This window comes from Rhea pennata, chromosome 10 (genome assembly GCF_028389875.1).
Source record: "Rhea pennata isolate bPtePen1 chromosome 10, bPtePen1.pri, whole genome shotgun sequence".
Classification (NCBI taxonomy): Eukaryota; Metazoa; Chordata; class Aves; order Rheiformes; family Rheidae; genus Rhea; species Rhea pennata.
In genome coordinates, this window is record NC_084672.1 from 16,173,552 (window position 1) to 16,197,893 (window position 24,342).

General features: G+C 39.7%; 1 protein-coding gene across 9 annotated transcripts in view; it reads right to left on the bottom strand.

The window, feature by feature from the left end:
• Positions 1–3,842: 3,842 nt before the first annotated feature.
• Positions 3,843–24,342, bottom strand: part of ALDH1A2 (aldehyde dehydrogenase 1 family member A2) — a 195,521-nt gene continuing 175,021 nt past the window's right edge. For all 9 annotated transcript variants that reach the window (XM_062583895.1, XM_062583894.1, XM_062583893.1 and 6 more), the window contains 6 exons: positions 15,897–15,999; positions 12,962–13,146; positions 12,035–12,199; positions 11,441–11,598; positions 10,496–10,570; positions 3,843–6,206 (listed from right to left, as the gene is read on the bottom strand). In XM_062583895.1, the coding sequence (XP_062439879.1) occupies positions 6,134–6,206; positions 10,496–10,570; positions 11,441–11,598; positions 12,035–12,199; positions 12,962–13,146; positions 15,897–15,999 (759 nt within the window). In that variant the 3' untranslated portion in view covers positions 3,843–6,133. The remainder of the gene's footprint in view (positions 6,207–10,495; positions 10,571–11,440; positions 11,599–12,034; positions 12,200–12,961; positions 13,147–15,896; positions 16,000–24,342) is intronic.

A 24,342-nucleotide genomic window follows, 5' to 3' on the forward strand; every position in this document is an offset into this window, starting at 1 on the left:
AGCCTGGGTCCCTAATCTGCAAGTTCTTGGTGCAATGAGGAGGACCTTCCTATGTGGGGTCCATCCCAAAAACTTTTGTGTTTGTGAGGGTCAAAATTGAAAGAGCAGAGGAGGCACTGACTGTGCCTGGATGATTGGGTGTAGAGTGCCAAAGGTTGTGGGAGAGGTTTTGGACCGATAGAAAGCAGGAAAACAGCAGAAATATCACAAGTCATCCTGCTCTACATCTCATCCTGTGCTCTCAGGAGAGGCTGAGGAAACCGGTGGACTGTGAGGAGTCCTTTAGCCAGTGCAAACACATTCTCTTTTTGTTTATCAGGGGCAGTGAGCTGCACACAAATTTCTTGCTAGTTCAGCTGCTGTAGGAGATAGGAACTTGACCATGCACCTTTACAAAGAACACCTTCACAGGAGAAAACTCCACAAGGAAATAAGTTCCTGTTAGCATAAATTAAACCAATCTCAAAAGGGAAAACGAGAGTAGTTGAGCAAGGTCATTAAAAATGATCAATTTTTGTGTGTGTTTGTGTGTGCACAAATGCATGAATACTTGGACAGAAACTAGCCGTGGACTGTTGAGAGGCCAGTGCAGCTAGGTTTCTGCTTTGTTACATAGATAAATTGCCAAAGGAAACATTATCCAAACAGTTCCACTTCAAAGGCAAAACGACAAGCTTCAGGGAACTTGCGGTACTTTCAATCTGGCCAATAACCAAGTGTAAAGTGTAAAATATACACGTTTAGGAAGTAGGACACATGCCGTTCAAGACAGGCCTTTCCCATGCTCTCAGACCAGTGCAGCTTCATTTGATGTGCAAATACATGTGTGATCTGTCCTGGCAACGTGCTGCCTGCCAGCAGCACAAACATTTCACAAGCACCCTTTTGGGTTACTTCAGCACGCTGTGTGCACAGCCTCCTTGGCAAACTCTGCAGCTTGAGCTTTTCTTAGTGTACTGCTGTTGTGGTTGCACAATCCAGGTTTATTTAGCCATTCCCAGTAGGAGACAGACATCAAGCAGACAAAAACACCTTGAAAAGAGCCCAGAGTTGCAGGATTAGGCGATGCATGCTAGGATTGGGTGACAATATGAGGACTGGGTGCGGTAATTTCCCTGGGGACTGTGTGAGCACTGCAGACTTCTTTGCTGATCTTTAAACTGGATTGTCTGAGACCCTTCCCGGGCACTGGAAACTTCTGGGCATTACAGCTGATGGCAAGGGCCCGCCATAACCTATCCCATTGGTACCAAGAGGCAAGTTTTACCTTTTTGCTTCTATTCCGTGACAGCTCCTTGGGACAGATTCTGAGTCGTGTGTCACAGCCTTTAGGCCTCTACCTTAGCCAAGCACTGTCCTAGTATAGCAGCTGTGGCTACACAGACCGCGTAGCCTGCTCGTGACCACTAAATGGCTGAACTTGCACTGCTGCCGGATGTAGTAATACCTAGCTTGTGGTAACCTTGAATTCCAGTGTGCAAGGTCTAGTCCTCTAAAAAACTAGGCAAGTGCTTGCTGTAGCCAACGTCCCAGCACTCCTCGTCGTACTGTGTGGAAGAGGAAAACAGAGCCCAAACCCCTAGTGGCAGCATATCCTAGTCATGCTTTAGTCGCATGAAATTACACTTGTACTCTCACATCAGCCTAATCCAATCTTATAAACGACCCAAACTTCAGAAGTGCCAAAATCCCCTACTTCACTTCAAATATTTCCAAGCACTTTTCTATTTTTTGTAGGCTGAACCTAGCTTGCCGCTCATTTCACCTCATCTATGTATGCTCAAAGCAGTACCTAGAGAGTGCCAGGATTACCTGCATTTTCTCTGCGTGGATGGCTGACCACTCTGCCTTAGAGCAGACAGCATTCAGCCTCCTCATCCAGGACAGCTAATCTGAATGCTATTGGAGAACATGGGGCACCTTCAGAAGCTTTCTGGCAAGGCACGTCTTCCCGGACACCGCTGTGCCCTCAGTGGACACTGAGGATACAGTATAGACTTAATCAGCTCTGTGTTTAACAAGGCAGAAAGGTGTGCTGTATGCAGCTGTGGCCTAGCGTGCTCAGAGGTCTGTCTGGATTCACTGGGAAGGCTGATGGCATCTAATAGCTGCGGAGGCTTTTCCTCCTTCTTGGTAGAGACAGCATGAGTTGTGCAGCACTCTGAGTATCAGTCATTGCGGTCTAAAGTTGTCGTAAGAAAAAAAAATATATATCACTTCCTGTGTTGATTGATAGACTTAGCATGAGGTAAATGGAGATGTGCAGATGCAAGTGCAAGGTGCTTGTAAACGTAGCTCTCCAGAGCTCTAGCGTAACCAGGCAGAGAGCCATAAGCAACAGCACAGTATATTGCTTATCTTTGACTTCCTCTCTCGCCAAACTCGTGCCCTGAACTCAGTGTGTTATTACAGGTTCTGCCTTTTCCAGGACAGACTGAGGAATAGGAGAGCCCATAACACACACAGTGCCCCAGCACATGCAAGGCAAATGTTTCCATCCTGGCCTCTGAGGGGAGGGAGGGAGAGATTGCTCTTTGTAATAGGCATCAATAAATGCGTCAGTGCTCCCCCAGTATTGTCAACATCGTAGCTTCGTGCAAAGGCTACAGAACTGAAATTCTTTTGCTTTTGTTCACATCCTTTCCCAGAAGAAATACACTAGTATTTCCATTTAATTACACCTACCTACACATTTATTGCTATATTTACTCTCATTTGCCTGGAGGTCCACTGCCTGCTTGCTTACTACATGAACTGGATTTTGCTTATTTCCTTAGATGACAACACTCCCTTGTTTTCCATGGGTTGCAGAACAACCTTTCTTCCTTTATTTTGCTTTTAAAAAAGCATTGCTTGTGCATATGTGGCTGCTTGAGGTGGCGAAACAGGTTGCAAACAGCTCAGAGAGCCAGGGAGACTATGGCGAGCGCTTAGTGTCCGCTCGCAGGGCCACGACAGGGGTTGTCCACGCCGCGGGGGAAGACGAGCAGAAATGGTCCCCTGCCTTCTACAGCCCGACAGCCCAGGCTCCCAGGACAGCCTCCTCCTCGGATTCACTTTCACTGCTACTCTTAACCGGTGTTCTCTTTTATCCCAGCTGCTTTAGCCAAGTTGTTGCTCTATGTACAGTGATTGCCTGTAGAGTGCTGATTAAATCAATAGCATTATGCTGTGACGCAGAAATACAACCAATACTTGCCCTAAATAAAGTAGCTCAGTGTTATTACTGAGTAGCTGTTTTACACTATCTAAACAGGCAGCATTTCAAAAGAGGAACGTTATTCCTGGCAATCAAAGTAACCGTGGAATTAAGGGATTGCCTGAGGGGGAGTTGTATAGTACCTGGCCATGTGAATTTTACTGACCATCAAATTAATGTACAGTCTGTCCTCCCCCCCACTTTAAGGATTTTGAAATTAAAGAAAAGTGGAATAACACTCCATAAATGATCTGATTGTTAATTTAATCATCTCTGTGACTCATCTACTGGAGAAAGAAAAAGCATCACTTTTTTTTTTTAAACATTATCCAAAATTCAAGCTGTGATGCAGCAGTTTGCAAGGGTGCCCCACTGGGTCTGATGATATCAGACCTTCCTCAATAGCTAAACTTTATGACCACGAGGGTGAGGATGAACTTTGGCTATGACCTAGATCTACAATTCGCAAGTGTTTTTCATACAGCTGCAATAATATTCCAGAAAATGTAATTGGCCTTTTACTTCATTCACTTTTGCAAATGAAAATAAAGCTACTGTGAGAACAGATTTTTTGCTAAGAAAATATTTTTTTTAATATTTTTATAGCTCTGTCAACAACAAAGGAGTCCCACAGTCTGTAAAATCTTTCTCTAAACCTTTTTAATGGAAAAAACTTCATAGAAAATATCCTTTTACTTTTTTAATAACATATAACTATATACATGATTAAAAACTGTAACAAAAAGCTGCAGGGACTGGAAAAATGTTTTGTTGGATCCATGCAGATGGTACATTAAAAAAGGATTTCACAAGTCCATATACATCAAATGGAGCTGCAGTGAAAAGACTGGGGAGGGGAAGCAACTCTATATTATTTACGGAGAAGTACTGGGAATAACACACAGACATACAAAACACATAAAGAATACAAAAGAGTACACAGTGTAAATGATGCTAGCACAGAAAGTTTTGTTTTTAAGTAAATAGGAGGAAAGAAATAAAATCTCCTTTTTCACAGATTATATTGCAGTTAAAAAGATAACTAATTTCTTATTTGCTGTATTTTTTGTTTTTCTTTTTTTAACTGTGACATACACTACAGTAGGAGTACATGGCATTCGCATTTAACAACTCAGGAACATTTTGACTCATCTCCATGTCTGTGAATATACTATAATTTCTGAATAACATTATGTATATGTATTGCTTTAAAAACATACACACAGATTGACATGAGTTATAAATAAAAAATGTTGATTTGGGGGCCGCAACACTGCAAAGTGCTGCATAATCTTATCCTGATTCAGCAATATGTTTAAGGACACACTTAACTTAAGCTCTAAGAGGAATTCCTCAGAGGGTAAAGAAAGTTAAGAACATGCAGAAATCATTTGCTGAATCAGGTCTGGAGTTTTCAGTGGTTCGTAGTATAGAGTCTGCAGCTAGAAAAACTGTTACACATGAGTCTATAATTTTGTCCTTGCACTCCACATAAATGTAGCTACAGTAAATCATCTGATCTACTATACTTTTAAAATAAATTTTCTTAATTCTAAGTTAAAACATAAAGCAAAAACTTTTTTAAAAAAGTGAAGATTCGATTAATTCTGCAGCTGGAAAGAGGAAAGAGAAGATGATGTTAGTTGTTAGTTACAAGTCGGAAGAGGTTCTGTAGGCAGCAGGGAATGGTGTGACAGTGGTTTTAAACATCTGACTCTTCAAAGAGCTTGCTCATATTTTTTGTGCTGGGTCAAGAAAAGAGCAGACATCATTGAGCAGGTGTAGTGCCAGCAGGTAAACTCACCTCAGGCTCACGAGCGTGGTGAGGATGGCAAGCCAGCATTGGATAAGAAAATAAAGTCAAGCTAACTTGTTTGTCAGCTGAGTTTTTGCTGGATACTTCCCTGTGTAATGAATATGTAACAATTTCCCACTGGTAAAAGTAGAAACATCTGCTGTAATCATGGACAGTGTACTGTCAGACAAGGTTACAGAGTCTGTGTGTGCATATGCTTCTTTCTTTAAAAAGGTGAAAACAACAACAGCAAACAACAAAACTGGGTGAGCTGTGAAAGCTGAAAGCTTTCTGAAGCCTTCAGATCTGTTCCTGTACTCCTTGGCACCCTTCTACCCTGCCTGGCCATGCTCTTTTTGCAGGCAGGTAAAACTTTTTAAGAAGTCCTTTAAGGGAGGTTTTTTGCTTATAATAAGCAAGGCATAATATAATTAACAAAATAAGTTTTGAAAACAAAAAAGCTGCGAGTCTGAAAGTCAAATCTCACTGATAAGTATTTGGATTTCATTATGCATGCAATGATTTAGTTCCCTCTCCAGTCTGACCTCTTTGTGTGAATGTGCTAATTGAAAAGTTGCCAATATATCAATTTCTTTTCTTTTCTTTTTTCTTCTCTTTTCTTTTCTTTTCTTTTGTTTTCTTTTTTCTTTTCTTTTCTTTTAAGAATACCAATGGTACTTGGTTATGTTGCGCACTGCTAGCATTTGGGGTAAAATTTGACTTGTAAAGCCCTGTATGAAACAAGAATGTCAGCACAAGGCAGGCCTTGAAAAGGCAACTTCAAGCAGTAAGACTTATTCTGCTAATGCTGTTTAATGAAGAGATAAATGTGTGTGTGCATGCATTCGCATTTAACAGTTTTATAGGTAGAACCGTTATTAAATGATGCCCAATAGCAACTTTATCTCATGTTTGTATGGTTTGTATGGTTTGTTTAGTAAAGATGTAAAGAAGAGTTTTACGAAAACATGCAGAGTTGGTTTGCATTACTTATGTGATTATGTGCCTGGTATGTATGTCGCAACTTAATTTCTTAAATATATATTGTGTAACACTTTTTATTCCTGAGTGCTGGTCCCCATAAGGAATAGAGAGGGTAGCATCACGTGCTCTTCTGCACAACCTTGTCTTTCATCATTTTACGAATTCTTCTGAGGGATCTTTATTGTCACAGTTTTAACTTCAGAGTATTCTCTCAATCCACATTCACCCCTAAAAAAACAAATTGCAACTGTCAGCTTACACCAGGCATTAATTCCTTACTTCCTCCATGAAGTGATTCCTTTAAAAACTTATAGCCTAAATTTCTAGTCACGGGTTTCCTGCTGTACTTTATACAAGATTTCTATTCATGCCATTTTTCAAAAACCCTGAAGTTTCAGTGTAGGTCAGAAGAACAACAGATGGCTTTAGCATTTGATAAAGAGCTATAGAACAGTATTAAATCCAGTAGTACTCACTGTCCCTCAGTGGAACTATTGCAAGTGAATTGATGTCCTCTGTCCTTTCCAGATCCTGCAAATGTCCAATTGGCAAGACCTGCACTACTGCCCAATAAAATTATTGCTTGTATTTGCACTCAGGAGAGAGCAGCTCCAAACTGAACACTGTGGTAATGAACTACTCACAACCTCGGATAAAGTTGAACATGATTCCTAACCCATTGCTCTTTTTACCTTGTCAAAACATCCAGCAGCATTTGCACTTACTATGAAAGAGAGTTCAACCTGCATATATATATATCCACTAGTTAACTAGAAAAATCTTTTTGTTCTGGCATAGCATCTTACACCAGATCCTGTAAACTAATGAATCTAGCCACTTAGTAGGTCACCGTCATCTGACACCTAACACTGTGGGATATGTATTTTGTTTGGGATAGATGATGCTTAAGAAATGGGTGTTTGTGAATGCTGCATAGATTTTACTGTAGACATTGCTGGCCTGGCTCATCTCTTAGGCAACTTTGCTGAGGTTTAGAGTGGACTTGGCTCCTTGGAAAAATGCCTTTCTTCCCTAACGTGTAGATAGCTGCATTTCCCTATGTATGTTTTGAGTGAGAGATAAGCGTGTTTTAGTCAAGTTGTTGAGTTCTAAGATGTCTGCTGTGTGCATAAAGCAAAAAATATCCCCACCTCAAAACATGTACAATCCAAGCCTGTAAGTGGAAGGTCTCTTCTGCCTGAACTCATACAAGGATGCTTAAGCATTCTTAAATGTCATCCCCACCCCCTAAAACACATACAATTCCCATTTCACATCACCTGCAGTTCTGAAAACTCTCTGACATGCCTGTTGGCTTGGTAAGCCTGACACTTGATATACAGATTGATACTTAACTCACCCAGACTGATGTTTCAGTAGGAACTTTATGATTTACCAGAGCCTAATACATGCAAGAATATATGCTAGTAAAGAATTTTCAGCATTTGAAGGGTTCCCAACGATTTGAAGCACCACAACTCCAATTTTTAGTCCTAGTTTCATCTCTTAACGGAATGACCAAAGTATTTAGCTATTTGTCAGACTCAGAGGAAGCCACAAAACCATTCCCTCTGGCTCAGCTGCCACCAGAAGCTGCATGGAGCCCAGGAATAAACTTTAATAAGTCTCTCCACATGAAAGTTTCTGCTTGATTCAGTAGTGCTGCAGCTTGGCTGCAGACACCAGTTGGACATATTTTTGTGAAACAACAGATAACCTAGCCAACAGAGGATCCAGGGCCCTTATGTATGTTCCAGCTGCCAGTTTGTGTCTTGTCTTGGTCTGGCAAACAAAACTAGACAAATCTATTGTCTATTTCTTCAACTGAAGGCTTCAGGGCCTTATGGATTGGTTTTCTGGCTGAAACTTTGGAAGCAGACAACTGTGAGGAATTCTAAAGCAAGTATTTTTCAAAAGTTAAACAGTTGCTCATACTGAATAGGAAGCTAGATTATTCCAGGCATTCGGAGCAGATGAGTCAGTGTGTGTTCAAACAAAGGGCTAGGTTGTCCCCACAGCCTAATATGGGGAAGTAGGGAGCAATAACATCCCGTTTCTTAGCCACTTTGGGTCTTCTTAGATTGCAGTGTAGTTACAGGGTGAGAGCAAGGGTTGCATCCATGAGAGGGAGGAGCTCATGGGTCAAGTTTGCCTGACACTATCCCTTGCTTGTGTAGGTGTGAGGGAAAGGGAATAAATTGCTCTCCAAAGAGAAATGATGACTCTCCTCCCTTTCTCAAGCCAAGAGAAAATAAGATAAGAGAAAGAATTATAGCTCCGAGCCTTTCTCCTGTCTTCACTTCTTTGGGGAATGAAGCTAAGCACTGCTGAGCTCAGAGCTATCCAGACAATAATGATTCCCGTGACAGAAAAGGATAGTGGTGAAGTAGAATGGAACCTCCGTCCCTTGAAGATATTTGGACTGAGACCAGAATTTTGAGAGACTCTGTCTAATATAAAAGGTTATACTTGACCATATAGGATGAGTCACCTGATTTTCAGTTACAGGAATTCACTTTTACACCACTGAATTCAGATAAGGATCTTAAAAAAAAGTAAAGAAATCCCTCATTTTAATATGCCTTTAGGAATATAAGAATGTTTTAAATAGCCTTAAGGTAAGTAAGAATCTTGCATTGTGTACAGAAGTTTTGTGGCAGTGTAAAATGACTGTGGCAGATCTCAGTTGTCTATGTTCATTTTTTCCCTATATGTTTTAAAGATCTGAGAATTTAAATGCAGGAATAAATCAAATTCCAGCTAATACAGTGCCAGTACAAACAACACAGTGGCACAATTATGATCTGTCTGTAACATAGCATTAGCTTAGCAAAGATGCACATATCTGTAGCCATGTTCTGTTCTTATTTTTTGTTCTTTAATTATGCCTCGACATGATTCATGCTGTAAAATGTATCCTTTAAAAGTAGGGATCTACTAAGAAACCTTGATATTTTAATAAACAATAATTGTAAATACAAATAATAACATATTTGTATTAATAATAATAATATTAATAATAATATTATATGCAAATAATAAATAAGATAGGGGGAGGAAGAATTAGAAGCCTTGATAGGTTATCTGAACAAGAGGTTCTTAAATGAATAGAATAATTACTCAGGAGTAAGTTTTCAGGCATCTTTGTGTGAAGGATATTATTTCTATTCCCATGTAGATGGGAATCAAGTATACAATTCCCATAGATTTTTCCATGAGAGCGGGGGGGGGGGGGGGGGGGGGGGCTGGTGCTGCCTGCTTTCCCCCCTTTGGAAAACTCTACGATACCAATATGTGAATATTTTGCTTGCACAGTTAACCTCCCTGAAGTCAACAGGGTCACTCTTGGGTGTCAAGTTACTCATGTGCTCTATTGAGCTTAGTAGTTCTAGAATATTTTCACAATGATAAGACTTAGATGAGCTGACATATTTATGCCAGTGTGAGATCACCTCATAACTCATGAATGTGAAGAATAGTATGAATGTGTTATTCAAAGTACTCCCTAATGAGGGAAATATTTCAGACTACATAGAGCTCATTTTATAGATCAAGTTGTATAATTCAACATATTTAAAGTTTTAAAGAGTTTGACCTTATTTTAGTTTACTGCTGAGTTTGCTATTAGCCATAAGCTATTTTGAAAGTTTAGGTGGGACATAACTGGTACATATGCCTCCTGCACAGAAATTAATTGAATCTTTTATATAAGTGTTTGTGTGTGTGTGTGTTAAGAAATGCATAACCGATCTGGGGCTGATGGAATTACTAAACTTCCTTGTGATTGTAATGAGAATTAAACAGTAGTAAGACTCTAAGCTAGGTACATGGAAAGCATTTGAGGGTGGAGTTCCACTTCAAAGTATTTGGCACTTACTTCTAAATGGAATAAGGAAAGACAGAAAGCTTTGTAATGGAAGGTGATTTTTTAAAGGAGTGTAAACAGTTGTCTATTCTTGTCTAGGCCTGATTTCATTTAACTTTGTTTTTAAATCTGGAAGAGAAAGATAACATTTTAATTAAATTCAGATGGACCTATACTAATAAATGTAGCAAAAAGTAAAGAAAGGAAAAAAATACATAGTTTCAGTGAGAAAGGCAAAATATATGGCAAAACAACTCTAAAACACCTACACCAAACTAGTCCAAAAGAAGAAACAACAAATAACAAAAAGTGAATCTTTCTGGAAAAGCACTGGTTAATATGGCTAAAGAAAACTCTCGTGGAACACAAGTTACTATGTGGCAAAATACTCAGAAATTTTCAGTTTCTTTCAGAATAAGAAGATAGTGCCAAGAATTTATTTTGCCGTGTCAAAAATAAAGTAAAATAAAAGCAAAGGAAAGAAAATGAAAAAAGTGATCTTACCATATACAACTGGCAATAAGTCATCTTATACTGTGCCCTAATTGTCAGATGGGAGTATTTCTAGATGGAATTTGTGTGGAAAGATTCACTAATGTTTACTGAGTTGTAGAGCTGAAAACAGTTTAGAAGATAACAGTATAATACTTACATCTCTCTCCCATTGCCAGACATTTTGAATCCTCCAAAAGGACTTTGGGCATTTAAGGCATTGTAGCAATTTATCCTGCAAAACAAAAAGGCAGCAAGTGTGACTGTACTGTCCAAAAGCTATTTGGAAGTCTCAGGGAAACAGAGGAAACTGAACTGAAACTTGTGGAGCCAAGGATACTGTATAGCTCTTTGTAATAGCAAACTTGTCATTTTTTCAAAGAAAAAAAAAAGGGGGGGGAGGGGGGGGGGGAGGATTACATTGCAATAGCAACATTCTACTCCTCATTCAGTAAGAGAAGAGACCCTGGCCTGTGAAGACTTGGAGAAGCACACCGAACATTTGGATGCGGCTTCAATAAATGAACTGTTAATTTGCTGACAAGCCTCAATGCCAGGTTGTAACACAAAGCTATTAGATTTGAATTTGTCCTTTTTCCACCTGATTTCTCTTGGATTTTTAGTTTATCCAGGTTTGACATACATACCAAATTGTAAGCTATCAGACTTTAGAAGCAGCATTGCCTACTCCCAGGGGCTAGAGAGAACAGGTCTCCTCTTGGTTCCCTGAGGCTGGTTTTACAGAAAGTGCACGCCTCTCTGTGCCATCAGCAGAAACCTAACGGGGGTTCCTCTGCTCCACAGAAAGGGTCATTTATACTCTGGATTGTTTGTTTTCAGCAGTGCCCTTCAGCAGTGTGACTGCCCTGCAATAGAAAGAAAGGCACTTTCCACTTTTCAACAAGTCTGCAGACAGCAGCGTTCACCCACAGTGAGCAGGGTGACAGCACCCTCCTTACAGCTGCTCCATATCTCAGTGATTCACCTTCAGGATGGTCTAGATAAACACTTTTGAGACAAAGGTGCAAAACTGAGGTGACATAATGATTGTGAGTCAAACTCTTTATCTCCAAGAGCAGGAGTGCAGTAACTTTGGCTTACTTACCAGACTGTCCCAGCCTGCATTGCTGAAGAGACTGTCAGGGCCTTATTTATGTCATTTGTAAAGACAGCAGCTACCAGCCCAAAATCAGAATTGTTGGCTCTCTCTATAACTTCATCCATGGTTTTAAATCTCAGTATTTCTTGAACAGGCCCAAAAATCTGCAAGAAAGATTAATCATTAATTTATAAAACAGACCACTCAGAGACATTTTATCCCTAATTTATATTGCTTTTAACTGTCTCCCTTCTCCTGTTTTACTCTTCAGAAATTCCCACAGCAACATTTATTAGTGGTAATAGCTCTCTGTAAAACTGTATGAATTTTCCAAAGCAGTTGTCCCAGTGGAACTCATACATTTCCTCCCTTATCTCTTCTTTGAGGCCTGAGGCTTTATACCCAATGATAAAAATTGAGCTTCTTTACCCAGACCAACGCTGTAAGTTGCTTTATGCAGAAAGAGTTCTGAAGAGATTCTCATCTCTTTTTTATACAGTGGTAATTTTCACTTGAAAGATTTTGTCTCAGAAAATAAAGAAAAGAAACAGAATTGTGCTTAGGATATTCTAAAATGATCTTGCTCATGTGTGTGACTACCTCCTCCTTTGCAATCCGCATGTCATCTGTTACATTGGAAAATACTGTAGGTTCAATAAAGAAGCCTTTTCTTCCTAGTCCTTTACCCCCACATTCAAGTTTTGCTCCTTCAGTAATGCCACTTTGAATCAGTTCCAAGATTTTGTTGTATTGCTTTTTATCAATCTGAAAGAGAGAAAAAGCAATTTTACTTGCAGATCATGCACCTGACTACCAAAACAGAACAATTTTCTTGGCAAGTCACCTCCTAGTGAGTAGACTCAGGCTTATATTCACCATTGCTTGAGCTGGAAATGCGAAGGATCTACTGACTATAATCTAAGACTCTATATCCTTAAGAATGTGTCCCCTTATAGATGTGGCCATACCTACATCCTTGCTAAGGAATACGGCTTGTAAGTACAAAAAAAGAAGGGTGTTATTTTCTGCCCGATGAACCATGTTCGCTTCTTAAAAATGATACAAGCCAGGTTGATTATTACAGCATCTCTACATTTTCTAAGGATAAATTTATAATTCTGCCCATCTTTTGCTAAGAACTCATATCTCTCTAGGAGTCTACAAGCACAGTTATGGTTGTAGACAGTCCTTGAATATAAGCACCTAGAAACAGACTTTTGCAAGCTTCTCTCCTATGAATGGTAGCACTGTACAGTTTGTAGCTGCATATTGGGGACTGAAGGCCAGAATCTTGCCATTAAAGCTGTGAGGCAAACTTTCTAATGTTTAAGATGAGAGTTTTCACTGAACAAGAAACACCCCTGTGCTACACAGGTAATCTAGCTTTAGAATTTTAATCTTTCAGATATTTGTCATGTCAGCTACTCCAGATTGCAATGACTATGCATTGTAAGACCTCAGTCCTACTATAGTCAAAACGCTTTCAGGCACCATTTACACTGTAGAGCTGAAGCCCTATTTCTTTACCTGTGGACCTTGTTCTGTAGTTGGGTCAAAAGGACTCCCTACTACTCTCCTCTTCGCACGTTCCACACTTCTTCTAACAAACTCCTCATAGATTGATTCTTCCACATAAATCCGGGAGCCTGCAGTGCAGCATTGACCTTGATTGAAGAAGACACCCTGGTGAGCTTGTTCCACAGCATAGTCCACTGCAAAATGAAGACAACACAAGCTGTTGTGAGACATCATAGACACATCTGCTGTTGTGCCAGCTCATGTGTATTACATGGTGTCACATTCCCAAAACTTCAAAGCAGAAGTAGTAGATTTGGTTTTAAAAAAAGCATATTATATTAGGTCATAAAGGAAGAAGATTCATTTCATTTTATGTTATAATCTCTGTGAAAATATGGAGTTTTTTAGTGTCTAAAGTTGAAATTTTCCCCATTTATGCTAGCCTGGGCACAGCTGTATTAGAATTATATTAGAAGTATTGCAACTGTTTCAGAAACACCAGATTGCAAGGGAGCATTCAGGACTTCAGGCACTGTCTAGGCAAAGAAGGCTCCATAGATAATACTTCCACACACCATCTCACAACACAAGCCACAAAATACTGCCTAATATCCCATAGCAGAAATTGAGTCAAGACACAGCTGTAGCAATCTATAGGAGCAGGCCATTTGAGAACGACTTCCTCAATGTCTTATGTCCCTGCAACATGTAAGTTATAAACTAAGCTCTAAGAGGACCCTAGGAAGTGACAAATTTTCCCCTTCCCTAAGTTTGCAGTTGGTTTAGTCCTGCTGTGAGGATTATAATCAACCAAGTACCTGAGAGAATTTAACTTTGATAATGGCAAAACACATCCTTCACAGAAAGCTAGGTTATTTTTCTGCAAGACAGAACCATCTTCCTGGCCTATACAGGTGGCCAGGTGAGGCCTTAAAAAATATAATTTAATTATGAAACAAACAATAAGTGATTTCCTTTCCAGCTTCCCTGGAGGTACAACCAGCACATCCAATACTCAAGCAGGGGAGGAAAATCCAGCCATATTTAGACATTTAGAGCTAGATTCTCCCCCTGGGTACAATAGCTGACTAGAGAAGAATTTGGGCTGTATGATATTGAATTTATTGTTCTACAGTGATGGCCTGCAGCACTGCAATACCCCTGTTATCAGCTGTAGCACTTTGGAACAATGCTTAAATATAATTACTTATGGAATAAACAGAACAACAGTGCTTTACTTTCAGCACATCTTAGACAACTTCATCTAACAAAAATGTCCTATTCTGCCTTCAGTATCATCTTGAAAAAAAATATGTAGGGTGTTCCCTGGACCACTTTCAAATTTTCCCAAGGCAGCTCCACAGAGATTGAAAACAACAGTGGATAGCACTGATCAGCTGATGTTTCCTCCTCTTTTCTTAACGCAGTTTTGCACCATGAAGAGCTCTAACCATTCTTCTCTGGATTTTGGTACACTATACTTTCAACAGCTTTGTCATTCTTTCTGCTAACTTTTGGCCCACAGTGTTCTTCACACAGAACCAACTGCTCCTTTGGAATGGTGAGCAAATTGCAGTTCTTAAACAATAATAGCTTTGAAGTCTGAATCTCAGGCCAATTACAGAATGACGGAGTGCGGAACAGTCCTGAAGAAGACTTTGTTCTCTCTCCTTGCCCTGTTTTCTCCCCGGGTCCTCAGCCTTATTTTGGCAGATACAGCAAGTCACAGATAAACTATAGTTCTGTTCAGTAGCTAAGCATATTTGTCCTTGCCCTGTGGAAGACCTTAATGCAGACCAGGGCCTGGCACATATTGCTGTACAAAAGGTGTTCAGACATGTATGATTAGCAGGGTAGGGACATGTGCCAGTATCACGATTTCTTGTGAGAGATGCAGATGAGTAATTGGGGTAGCGGGCTGTAACATCTGTACCTGGCTCCAGTTAACCAGGAGCCTTTTTTTTTTTTTTTTTTTTTTAGCTTACAGGGATGACTACAGCTGTAATTCAGACCCCCAACATGGTAAAATTTTCCTATGTAGGAAAGTCTTCAGTTGCTGAAAGTTCTCAACCTTTCTCCTAGTCTTTTACATCATTGATAAGCTTTTAAATGAACATAGGATTGTAACCAACTCTTGTAATGTATGCTGTTCAGAATCATTCTTCATTCACTTTCCTCTTTCAAATTAAAAAAAAAAAAATCCTTAAATTTCTAATCCTTTGGGTTACAAAGTAAGTTCTCAGAAAATGCAGTGAATACAGTGTGCCTGCACACAGCCTGAAACAATAGCTCAAAGCAAGGTGTGAACTGTCCCATTCATCTTAATGAGGTGTTAATGTCAAAACCTGCTGTTGACAATTTAAATATCAACATTGTTAACTATTTCATTACTGATCATTTAAGCAGAAACTTCCAGTTCGTTTTTTCATCCTGTCCTAAACTGCTGTCCTGTACCTTCCCAGGTGCCAAAAATCCCAGCTGCACATTATCCAGCTGCCAAAATCTTCAGCTCCCTGCTGACAATGGCAATGAGAGTACTTCAATACACAATTCTTCAATTGTGAAAATTTAAAAAATGGAATAATATCCATTTGTAGCTACTATCAGAACAGCGTAACAAAGTAATAAAGCAGTGGCTAGATTACCATTCACATGATTTAAATTAAGCCCTTCTTTTTTTTATAATTGCTGCTATCACAGAATTTCCAGATCTAAAGTGCTACAGTACCTCTCTGCAAAGTTTAGGACTACAGATATGTAAAATGCCATGATTTTTACTAACACCAGACATACATGTTTGATTATAAGTATTTCTCTGTTTCTGTAATATAAAAGTGCGATTAGATACAGCTATATTTGTCCATTTTCCTTTGAATGAAAGATATGCCCTAAAATGACAACACACAAACGTGTTTTTAAGGAAAATGTGGAAGTGCTGACTTACAATCAGCATCTGCAAAAATAATGTTTGGGCTTTTCCCACCCAGCTCCAGCGTAACTCTCTTCAAATTACTCCTTCCAGCTGCTTCTTGGATCAGCTTTCCAACCTGAAAGGAAATGGAGACGCATTTTACAGGCAATGTAGTCATACAGTTCACTTTAACAGCCAATGCTGGACATCACTGAACAGTGTTTTAAATAATCCGGCAGGTTCTTCAATCCAAACAGATTCACATCAGCAGCGGACAGCTTTCCAGGGTTTTTTTTTTTTTTCTAGAATTGTAGCAAGGACAACGCCTGGCACAAAGAGCAGTGTTTGTATCTTTCATCCCATGGCATCTATGCTAAAACGACTTCTCTTTTAGGGTGCTATAGGAGGGCTGAGTTAAAAATCTGAAATCGGTTCATCCAGATTATCAGCATGTGCATAAGGTTTTCCATACTGTTACCAAGAGGTTTGGCTATATAATATTCAGTTTACTGTGGAAGAAAATAGATCTGATATTTGAGTATATAGTAAGCATGTACTTATTATTATTCATCAGTAATAAGTACAATCTCACTTCTTTATATAGTCCAAGCTTTAGTTACCTCAAATGAGCACTACTATTAGAATTTATTTCACTCTTAGTACTTACAGTTTCTAAACTGCTAGCCAAATCAGTTTGTAGGAGTGCCTCTGTTATCAAAATTCAGTTTTCAGTGTCCAAAAATTTAAGTAATTTTAACAGTGAAATCATAATCTAGCATATATCAAATTCTGACAGAATCATCAGCCTTCTCTGCAGGATTAGCAGTGTACAGAAGAATATTAAAAAGAGCAAGAAGTTACAAATGCACCATCCCAGATCTAATCCTCAACTGCCCCACAGATGATCTCAATATGGCTCAAGGCGGTCAATGGCACCTCTAAAATGCCTTTGTAGGTTGTGGAGTCAGCTGGAGCTCTATGCAGACCTAAGAAGAAATCAGAGCACCCTCAAGTTGCCAATCTGACCAAGGAACACAAGAATTGATTAAATGGGGTAGTACTTCGACAGCTACATATATGATATTTCCTGTACCCAGTACAGTTGGAGAGGCAGCTGTGCTCCCTGGAGAGTCTCCCCTCCCTGGAACAGTGAATCCAAAATAGATCAGATTTTTGTACTGTTAGTGTAATTATGCCCATTTTTGTACCTAAGGAAGTAGTAAGAGATAGATTTAGGCCCTCAAACTGTAAAGCACGGGATTAAAATTATCTTTTAACTACTGAGAAGCTGGAGGGTTTTTTTGTTTGTTTGTTTGTTTGTTTTTGTTTTGGGTTTTTTTTTGTACGGAACATGTTTTAAGGTCTCACAGAAAGTTAGATGCCGAATGACACATGAGTGAGATGCTCACCAGAACTCAAACTCTCATCCTATATTTATTAGGAATTAGGGTTTTGTCTTCAAAATTCTGTCAACAACTAGACTTCAGTCTGCACCGAATATTCCAGGCTCTGGCTGTTGGGATTTCTCAGTTTTCTGTTTCTCTTCCTAACATCAGGTGAGTGAGATTCCCACCAGCAAGGGGTTAATAGGCGAGAAGCTCAATCTCTTACAGAACTGAAGTTCGTGTGCTGGAGAAAGTTAACTCAGCAGTGGAGTAATCAGAAAGCAAATGAAACAGAAACCAGGGCCCCCACAGAAAAAACAAAACTAAAAGCCCACAGGATAATGAAGGAATTGTCAACCACTTCATGTACCTTCTGATTAACTGTTTATCTGGTATTGCCCCTATCCAGTGTGACTGAGGTTATTTCTTTTTTTTAAAAAAAAGAAAAAGAAATTACCATTAGCTTCTTTTCTTTACCCCTGTACTGATGGAATGGAGTGTTGACATTATCATGAAATTCTTTGCATATCCCCCTTAATTGGAGCTGATTTTATTGCTATGTTTGACTGACAGCCAAAGGGAACATGAAAAAGAAGAACCCTTTTTGCCCTCCACCCCCACCAGATACATCGAACATGTCATTTGGAAATTCCAACCTCTCAAACTGTGCTGAAAATTTACACCGAAAACCAGTGAGAGTGCTGTGTTTATACCCAGTGCCAGCCAATGCCATTCACACCCTCACAGCCTTGAGCTGCCCTCTTTCAAAGAACAATTCTCTATTCCCTCTCAAAAATCCCCAAACAGCAGGGTACGCCGAGGAAACCAGAGCAATATGTCCAGCTCACCATCTCTCTCCCTTCCATTCCATCACTTTAACATTAGCCAAAGTTGTTTCGTCCACATAAATGAAGTTTTGTACAGAATTCTGTACAAACAAGTGTTCGGGAAATCTGCAAGTCCAAATATTTTGTGTGACAAATATTGAAATCCAAAAGGCTTGGAAATTATGGCCTTAGTTTGGAAAAGTATTGTCCAGAGTGCTGTTAGTACGTGGAGGTTGTTGTCAGTTTCCAAATATGAACTTAACAGGCAGCTTCACGGTGTCTTTTCCATCAGAAGTCAGTGCAGACCTCCGGTTGGAAGGGCTCCTGCTGCTCAGCGCTGCTGTTCGCTGGGCTGCTGTTGTGCCCTGTGCACTTACAGGCCCAGGGAAGTCTTGGGGAGGGCACCAAAGCTGTGATTATTTGGTGACAAAAGCAGCCTTTTGTAACTGAGCCTCTCTTTATGGAGAAGGACAGTATGAAAGGGGTAAGGGAGAGTGTTGCAGTCTGCATGGTCTTTTAGTACATGCTTCCTGTGGCGTCTCTCAGCTCTAGCTGCGAGCTCCCACCAGGCAGCGCAGCCTTGCAAGGGAACGCTGGAGGAGAGGACTCCCCCACAGATAATGGAGCTGGGCTGGTTATTCAGCAGGAATGTTGGCACAGAAAACCCCGACTCCCCATCCTTGTTTTGAATAGGCTTCAAGATTGATATCAGGAGTATCCCTGGATAACTTGTGAAGTACTATAACCTTTTAAGCTACATGGAGAGTGAGGCAGATGTAATTTGGCTCATCTTGAAGAAAACAATTTGTTATTCAGAACAACAACAGTAATAAAGATAAAGAAGCATTCTGTGGCATCCATGTGCAAAAAAAGCTACTTGAAGAATAGTCCTGGAAGGGTCTGTTTCTGGACTGTGAGCTGTATGATGTTAGGAATTTAGAGCACACCGTAATATATAACATTTGATTCTTATTTGTTTGTGCCTTCTGCATTTACAAGTTCAATGTCTCTCTCAAAAGACATTCATACAGCCTTTTTAAATACAGCTGTATAGAAATTCTAGAAAGTCTATTGCCTTTCATATTCTCTTCATTTCCTGATTTCAGATGGAAATGTGTGTTTCAAAACGGTACAAGTGCTTTTGTCTATTACTGTTAAAGCACTGGAAATCCCAGAAGTCAAAAGTAGATCTCCAAACTTTGTGATATTTCCTCTTTGGCTCCATCAGAGTGTCCAGGTTCTTCTCTGCCCTGAGCCTCCTTTGATCACAGGTACACGGTAAGCCACTAGGGAACACCAGAACCAAGGGGAACAGCAGTCTAGCTGGACAGCAGATGATTTCCTTGCACACGGCCGCAGACAAGACTGCAGAGATAAGCTTGAGTGCACAGGAAAGCTATGTAGATTAAAAGCTTCCATGAACAGTGCAAAAACTGACAGAGGGGAGATTCCTCTTCAGTTATTTAGGTGTTCTGAGTAACTGGACTGCCCATCTTCGCTATTATACCTTGCTTGGGATATATTAGGAGAGTATCTGAAGAATAGCAAGTGTTTTAAGTTACAAGAGATGGATAAAGTTTTGGGCAAATGGTATGATCAGATACCAAATTCAATGATTCCTGAAATTACACTATTTTCTCTCTCTAGCTCTTGAGGTACAAAATGCCTGTTTTGGCAAAACCTTCAAACCCATGCTGCTGCTTAGTCCACGATTTCTATTTTTTTTAATTCCAGATTGTATGCAGAATCTTTCTGAGAAGCATTTCAGGACCATGTGGCATGTTCTGGGTGTTTCCCTGGATCCAGTAAAGATTAATGAACACTGAAACGTTGTCATAAAAAAAAGCAATGCATGATCCAGGCTTCTTTGGCTCTGCAGTGCTCTGAGTGAGGAGAAGCCCGGAAAAGAGCATTGTGAGTAGTGTTGTATAAATAAAATGGAAATCCCAAACAGAAATGACTGGCGAGAATTCTTAGCTATAAATGGCTTATCTGAATGCTGGGTAAAATCCTGGCACCATGGAAGTCCACGGCTAAACTCTTATTAGCTCTGACAGGCTGATACACTACCCCATTTGTTTTAGTTTCAGTAATCCTTTTGACATGTAGCTTTTGTTGGCAAAAAAAGAAAAACAGTTGTCGAAGGACAGCTCCCTAAATTCTACCACGAACACCATGAAGGAAACGAAAAAGAATGACTTTTCATTCCAGAAGCACAAATTGTCTAAGATACGATCAAAAAGGTTCAGCAGAAGCAAGAATAAATGATAATGTAGCCTCCCTAGATCCTCCCTATTTTGAATAGAGCATTTCTATAGCATGGTTAGCTAAGAGACTTAAAGCAGAACAGATCACCTTTAGTATTGTTTTTAAAAGTGAAACGCCAGTATGTAATTCTTCATGATGTCCAAAATCATCCCAAGATTGCATGATCCAAGAGAGCTGACACAACTCATTACTTGTGCAGTAAGCAGACATGCTGTCTACATCATGCCTTGTGACATTTCGGAAATGAAAGGAGAATCCTGCTGAGTAAATTAGAATCAGTGGTAATACAGCTGTTAGCTACAAACATTTGTTTGGCATGAATCAATCTTGACTCTCCTGTAGTTTGCTTTGATGGTCTCTCTAGTATCTTGTTGACTAACGATGAGATCATGGTTTGTTAATCTAAGTGCATAAAGAAAACATTCTGCCAAGCAAAATGCAGGCCGCTTTGTTGGGTTGTACTGAAGTTGTTTATAGACCTTCTGTTTACACAGGCATCCAAAACAATTTATGGAATATTTATTTGGGTTACTAAACAGAACTACAAGAACATAGACCTGAATCCTATCTTTAATCTGTCTGGCTTTTAATGGGTCTTAGTTTGATCAAAATGGAAACCAGCCACTTAGGATATATTTCTTGTTGGCTAGTGCTTCAAATGTTTTGTGTGCTATCTACGATTCTTATCTTGAGAGCATTTAACAACCAGAGAGAGTTGTAAGCCTCTCTGATTTGGAAGTAACACATTTGTTTTTGAACAGAAGTCACTAGAACTCGTTAAACTTTTGCAATAAGCAAAAGCAATTTTTAATCTAGACAGTGTTTTAAATGCACATATTTTTAAATGCACAGCTTGTTGCTCTCTATCATCATCTCTGATTCAAAGCCCAGAACAGAGTGTACCCAACTATTCCACATGCACCTGTAACTTATGGGTATCTGCTTCCAATGCAAATACAGCACATACATCCACGCACAGGCAGACAGCTCAGAGCAGTTGTGTCACTGAGACAACAGTCTTACACGGAGATAAAAGCATAGGAAGAGTAAAGCAGTTTCTACTTGCTGTTTTCCCTGCTGCTTGGAAACTACATAGGAGCTTTCTTTCAGAAAATAAGAAGGTAACAGGAAGATGAAGAAGAACCTCTCTGCCTTTCTGATATGTGTATATCACTGTCCCCTCATCAGACCCCCTCTTGTAAATAAATAATAAATAAATAATAAAATACTTCACTGTTCATTTAACTGTAGGGGAAGAAAGGGACTTGCATAGTATCTCCTGTACTGCTGAACTCTGTAGGCCAACAGCAGCTACTTGGGTAAACCAGACACCCAGATTTTGGATGTTTTCTTATTCTAAAAAAATATAAATAACTAAATTCTATTTTAACTACATTGTTGCTTCTAAGTCCTAGGAAAGAACCACATTTTTAAAGGGAACTCAAATAGAGAAGAATACCTGGAACAGTGAGGAAGCTCAGGCAGAGAGAGGTACCGAACAATGGAGAGAAGTTACAAGGAACAATTAGGAGAGTATGAGAGCGAGCTGAGTTTTACAAATGCACTTCCAGACTCTTTGGTGAGCAAGAGTTTCACCCTGCAACTAAGGGACCAGAAGGACCATGGAGAAATTTAGAAAGAAGTAATGAGATGTTTAAATTGATTACATTTTTTTTAAAGGGAAAGTAGGAAGGATAGGAACAAGTGCTGATGTGGTCAGATTGGCTGCAAAAAAGATTATTTTTGGCAGTTTCATCTGACTGTGGAAGATGTCAGAAAAAAAGCCCAAGAGGAGATTGCCACAATTAAGGAGGATTGTGGATTAGCTCTGGTTCACTAAAAGCAACAGAGTAAAAATAAACATTTTAAAAAGTCCATACCAAACGAGCTGCTGAGGAGCAAACAAAAGCAAGCACAGAAGCCAAGAAAGCTGCTGAAATCTGTGGAGACACAATATTTTATGGCTTGCTTGTGTACTCAGTATGATTTGCTCTCTTACAGTGTGACAGTTCTCAAAGTGAAATTCTCAGCCCATGGGGTGTCTGCGGAAGCTTCCCAAAGGAGCTGCAGAGGGAGGAGTTTTGACAGCCATGCAGGAGACTGGGAGAAAAGCTGATCCATGGAAAGGTGTTTCATAAGAAGTGACCTAAGGTATGAAAGCGTTGGAAGACTATTGTTTTAATATGCATAAGCTGACCCATAAAAAGAGGGGTCAGAAGGAAAGAGGGAGAGAAGTGGAATCAATCAGTGATGGTATCACAGAAAAAGAGGTCTATCAATATTATGATATGCCACACATTGAGGCAAACTAGCAAATAAGTGGTACTTTAAACAATTTTGAGAGTGTGAGAAAATGTGACAAACAGAAAAGAAATAGTGCAAACCGAACCACTGCACTATTTGTAAGTGGCTGGTTCACAAGGCGTCTGAGCCATAAGACCTATGCTGTCCTATGCAAATTCTGCATGGCTTTTCTTCTTCTCATTCAGAGTTATGGTTTTTGTTAGTCTTCTTGTTCCCTTAGAAGCAAATGGCTCCTATCCATGTTGGAAATAAAGACAGTTTATTATAAAGACAGTTTAAAGAAACTATGAGACTTTTTTGGTTCCTAGCTCAATAATGTGATGGTATACCTAGCAAGGGAGCAGATGAGGAGGATCCACAGGCCAGTAGCTGATGTACTGTGCAGCTTATCAGCCTGTTTCTTCCACTCTGTGCATTACTAGATCCACTGACTGGAGGGATGGAGAACAGCAGTTTTATGTCATGCACAGTTCTGTATAGTTCTAGTCTCTCCCGATGAGTCAGGCCTCTCACTCAACTTGCACAGAGCACTCTGGGTGTGACGGAAGCGATGTGCTGATGGCCTGTCAGTAGGAGAAGATGTAACTCTCCCTTAAGTGGGTCTGCTTGGCCTTCTTTTTTGTGTCACTAATACGCATATATTCTTCTTTTTCCTGCTTTGCAGAAGAAAGCGCCACCAGAGTTAGTGTATCTTCTGCTGACTTTTTTTTTCCTTTTGTCAATGACAGCTACATGTATTTACTGAGGGAAAGATCTTTTCTTTTTATTGCTCTTTCAGTTGGGATGATATTAGCTTACTTAGCTCATCAACAGAAAATAGGATGTGAATTTTATGCTCTCAGTTCAGGTAAAACCCTTCTCCAGAGAAAAAATTAAGGATATATTTAAAGTCAAGTATTACATAAGTATTGTCTGGAACAGACATAGTTGTGAACCAGCATTTTCCTGAATTGGAGCTTGAATAAATTAGATGACACTATCACAAATTAGGAGTTACTTATTTGTTGTCTCTGTATAGGCAGGGGCTTGAGGCCTCACAATAGTCAGTGCCTTCAAGGGGGATTAGGCAAAATCATGGATGGCAGGTCCATTGGTGGCTATTAAATACAGTTGTCCACATGCAACTTCAGGCTCAGGAAGTCTTTAAATTACCAGAAGCTGTGATGCTATTGCAGAGAAAGGATCTCTCTACACATGCTCTGTTCTGCTATAACCATCTGTTACTGGTCACTGCTGAAGACAAAGTACTAGGTTAGATGGATCTTTGGCCTGACTCTGTCAGGCTTTATGGAGTCAAGGTCATGAACTTGGCCTTCTTGTTCTCCTTTCTTTTGTCTGTGAATTGTAGTCTACAAATTTTGTAAAACATTATAATTGAAATTACTTGTAGGAAGAGCAACTTGTTTTCTACCGTTAAAAAGCTTTGCAGGAAAGAGACAATAATAGCCAGCTGTTGTGATTTTTACAAACAGATGAGGCATTTCATTAGTTCTGAGTATATATACTTATAAGGTAAACAATTTATATTTTTTTCAAAAGAACTTTAATGGTGGAAACTTAAGAAACACCTATACTTCAGGCACTTAAACTTGAAGATCTCTACCTTTGTACTGATAACTTGCTCAGGCTAAAAATACTAACTGCCTTAACTAGCACCTGGAATAAATGGGGGACTGGAAGTTAGTATCTTGCTCA